The sequence below is a fragment of the Sinocyclocheilus anshuiensis genome, unplaced genomic scaffold (assembly GCF_001515605.1).
Source record: "Sinocyclocheilus anshuiensis isolate Anshui unplaced genomic scaffold, SAMN03320099.WGS_v1.1 scaffold1680, whole genome shotgun sequence".
Taxonomy (NCBI): Eukaryota; Metazoa; Chordata; class Actinopteri; order Cypriniformes; family Cyprinidae; genus Sinocyclocheilus; species Sinocyclocheilus anshuiensis.
The window spans coordinates 212,283-216,756 of record NW_015558569.1 but is presented as its reverse complement, the minus strand read 5'-3'; the positions used below and the strand labels follow the sequence as shown (position 1 = coordinate 216,756).

At 42.4% G+C, this 4,474-nt stretch overlaps 1 protein-coding gene across 1 annotated transcript in view; it reads right to left on the bottom strand.

The window, feature by feature from the left end:
• The window catches only part of LOC107679547 (vacuolar protein sorting-associated protein 13B-like), a 19,307-nt gene that overhangs the window by 10,298 nt on the left and 4,535 nt on the right, over window positions 1-4,474 (bottom strand). Inside the window, exons 5-7 of the mRNA XM_016475122.1 lie at window positions 4,248-4,363; window positions 2,621-2,969; window positions 150-468 (exon numbers count right to left, since the gene is read on the bottom strand). Coding sequence (XP_016330608.1) covers window positions 150-468; window positions 2,621-2,969; window positions 4,248-4,363 — 784 coding nt within the window. The remainder of the gene's footprint in view (window positions 1-149; window positions 469-2,620; window positions 2,970-4,247; window positions 4,364-4,474) is intronic.

Below are 4,474 nucleotides of genomic sequence, written 5' to 3'. Positions count from 1 at the left end.
TTAGGGGTAGGGTTGGTGTAGGGCAATAGAATATACGGTCTGTACAGTAGAAAAACCATTACGCCTTTGGGATGTCCCCACTTTTCACAAAAACAAACCTGTGTGTGTATGTGTGTGTGTATGTGTGTGTGTGTGTGTGTGAGATGCACCTGCTCTGAAGAGCGCTCCTGCAGCGTAGTGCATGGCGAGTGTGTGCACCAGTTGTCTCGGTGTGGTGCAGATGGGGCTGCGCTCGAACAGTGAGAAGGACAGCGGCGTGTGGTTGGAGGCGATGTAGAGCTTGAGCGAGGCGTGGATGCTCACCAGCAGATGAACCGGCTCGATGGACAGCTTCTGCAGCAGCACCGGCGTCACCAGAGCGTGTGTGGACTCCAGCACCTCCCGCGGGGCCACAGGCTCCGCCCCTCCACCGCAGCCCCGCCCACCCAGGGTGCATTCTGGGATGTAGGTGTGGAAGAGCGTCTTCATGTAGTAGATGAAGGTGTCCTCCAGATAGACGTGCGCCGGTCTGACGCGGAGGACGAGGCGGTCCAGCTGTCCGTCGGTGGAGACGGTGACGCTCAGGGACTCCTGGCACAGGATGACGGGGAAGTGGAAGCTGGCGCGCTCGTACAGCTGGTTGTCCACCTGTAGGCCGGCGCAGTGGATCTGGACGGTGTGGACGGCCGAGGGTTCGCCGAGCGGCAGCTGAAGCAGCAGTTTGGAGACGGTGAGACGCAGCAGCTCCACAGAACTGGACGGGCTGGTGATGTCATCACAGAGCGCCACGCTCGCCTCGTTCAGCAGAATCCTGAAGGACAGCACCTGATCGGACGGCCTGCGAAAAACAGTGTTCATTTTGACAGCAAATATTGATTTAGTTTTAGTCTTAAGCCCTGTTCACACCAAGAACGATAACTATATTAAAATCCACACCAGCGAACGATATCGTCTGTTTATTCTAAGCGCATGCTCGTCTGCCGCTTTAAATTCTCCAGCTCGTTACAGCAGGATGGATTCTGATTGGCTGTCAATGTTTGTATCGTTCATCAGCTGGAAAAAAATCGTTGCGTCATATTTGTCATCCTTTCCTATCAAAATGCTTGCTACAGATGCGAAAACGCAGAAAATCGAACCTGGTCCGAATTTTTTTATGACTGACGAAAGTTTCGGAGGCAGTGTGTAAACGTGATTGACACAATAGTCAAGGTCGTATTTATTTTTATCGTGCGAAAATTTCAGATGAGAAAGACCTTTAGTTTTAGTAAAGAAACTAAACTAAAACTAGACTAAAGGTCTTTAAAATATAATGGGTTTAGTTACAGTTTAATGCATTTATTAAACATTTCTCTAAAATTTCCAAACTCATTATATGTACCCAGAGAAAACATCTATTAACGTGGTAATATGAATGATATACAGGTTTGAACAGACACAGAGTTAACTGCTGCTACACATAACATGTCTTTATATTAAAATTAAATAAATATACTTCTCATAAAGAAACAAGAATATGGTCCCTTTTTGAATGAAATACCAATCTTATATAATATGCATTCTTTATATCAACTTGCATAAAACATCCTTCATTCAAGCAGACATATTTTAATCCTTATTAGGGCTACTGAAGTGATTCATTCAAAAGCATTGAGTGTTTTTCTCTCCTTCTTTTGTTGATTCATTAACAATAAGGACACAGACTACAAAAACAAAATTAGGCTTCTTCCCCTTTAAAACCGTTTCAATATGGTGATGTTCTCCCAAGCTTACATTCACTGAAGAACGGGTGTGAATACATGAATGAATGACATCATTTTGTGTGTATTTCTCTGTTGAGATGCAAAAGGGAACTGAATTCAATAGTCGTGCGTTGTTTGAGAGGTGCTTTTTTGTGTACGTGATTCGGCTGTAAAGGCTCAGAAATCCGGACCGAATTAAGTACTCTATCACGTTATCATGCTTTTCAAATGTATCCATATGACTGCTCTTCTCTTACTCCCAGACGCTGAATTAATGCTCGTTACAGCAGGATGGATTCTGATTGGCTGTCAATGTTTGTATCGTTCATCAGCTGGAAAAAAATCGTTGCGTCATATTTGTCATCCTTTCCTATCAACATGCTTGCTACGGATGCGAAAACGCAGAAAATCGAACCTGGTCCGAATTTTTTTATGACTGACGAAAGTTTCGGAGGCAGTGTGTAAACGTGATTGACACAATAGTCAAGGTCGTATTTATTTTTATCGTGCGAAAATTTCAGATGAGAAAGACCTTTAGTTTTAGTAAAGAAACTAAACTAAAACTAGACTAAAGGTCTTTAAAATATAATGGGTTTAGTTACAGTTTAATGCATTTATTAAACATTTCTCTAAAATTTCCAAACTCATTATATGTACCCAGAGAAAACATCTATTAACGTGGTAATATGAATGATATACAGGTTTGAACAGACACAGAGTTAACTGCTGCTACACATAACATGTCTTTATATTAAAATTAAATAAATATACTTCTCATAAAGAAACAAGAATATGGTCCCTTTTTGAATGAAATACCAATCTTATATAATATGCATTCTTTATATCAACTTGCATAAAACATCCTTCATTCAAGCAGACATATTTTAATCCAGCGTCTTCATGTAGTAGATGAAGGTGTCCTCCAGATAGACGTGCGCCGGTCTGACGCGGAGGACGAGGCGGTCCAGCTGTCCGTCGGTGGAGACGGTGACGCTCAGGGACTCCTGGCACAGGATGACGGGGAAGTGGAAGCTGGCGCGCTCGTACAGCTGGTTGTCCACCTGTAGGCCGGCGCAGTGGATCTGGACGGTGTGGACGGCCGAGGGTTCGCCGAGCGGCAGCTGAAGCAGCAGTTTGGAGACGGTGAGACGCAGCAGCTCCACAGAACTGGACGGGCTGGTGATGTCATCACAGAGCGCCACGCTCGCCTCGTTCAGCAGAATCCTGAAGGACAGCACCTGATCGGACGGCCTGCGAAAAACAGTGTTCATTTTGACAGCAAATATTGATTTAGTTTTAGTCTTAAGCCCTGTTCACACCAAGAACGATAACTATATTAAAATCCACACCAGCGAACGATATCGTCTGTTTATTCTAAGCGCATGCTCGTCTGCCGCTTTAAATTCTCCAGCTCGTTACAGCAGGATGGATTCTGATTGGCTGTCAATGTTTGTATCGTTCATCAGCTGGAAAAAAATCGTTGCGTCATATTTGTCATCCTTTCCTATCAAAATGCTTGCTACAGATGCGAAAACGCAGAAAATCGAACCTGGTCCGAATTTTTTTATGACTGACGAAAGTTTCGGAGGCAGTGTGTAAACGTGATTGACACAATAGTCAAGGTCGTATTTATTTTTATCGTGCGAAAATTTCAGATGAGAAAGACCTTTAGTTTTAGTAAAGAAACTAAACTAAAACTAGACTAAAGGTCTTTAAAATATAATGGGTTTAGTTACAGTTTAATGCATTTATTAAACATTTCTCTAAAATTTCCAAACTCATTATATGTACCCAGAGAAAACATCTATTAACGTGGTAATATGAATGATATACAGGTTTGAACAGACACAGAGTTAACTGCTGCTACACATAACATGTCTTTATATTAAAATTAAATAAATATACTTCTCATAAAGAAACAAGAATATGGTCCCTTTTTGAATGAAATACCAATCTTATATAATATGCATTCTTTATATCAACTTGCATAAAACATCCTTCATTCAAGCAGACATATTTTAATCCTTATTAGGGCTACTGAAGTGATTCATTCAAAAGCATTGAGTGTTTTTCTCTCCTTCTTTTGTTGATTCATTAACAATAAGGACACAGACTACAAAAACAAAATTAGGCTTCTTCCCCTTTAAAACCGTTTCAATATGGTGATGTTCTCCCAAGCTTACATTCACTGAAGAACGGGTGTGAATACATGAATGAATGACATCATTTTGTGTGTATTTCTCTGTTGAGATGCAAAAGGGAACTGAATTCAATAGTCGTGCGTTGTTTGAGAGGTGCTTTTTTGTGTACGTGATTCGGCTGTAAAGGCTCAGAAATCCGGACCGAATTAAGTACTCTATCACGTTATCATGCTTTTCAAATGTATCCATATGACTGCTCTTCTCTTACTCCCAGACGCTGAATTAATATTTTTCATCATCGTTAACGAAATGAACACTCGAGAAACACACGGGTGAGCGAGTCAAACGCGGCCCTCTTGTGGAGAGACTCAGCACAAGCGTGTTTGACCTGTGGTGTGTGACGATGTCTCCAGCGCTGCTCTCTGGTGCGAGCGTCAGCGTGATGGTGCCGCTCTGGTGAAGAACGTCGATGTACAAACAGCCGAAACCAGGAAGAAAAACAACCTAGAAAACACACAGGAGCTCCAGTCATGAGACTGTGATGATTGGAGACACGTTCACATCTACATGTCTACTGAGTGCTCAGAAACTGCTGATCTGATGCTGACTGAACTG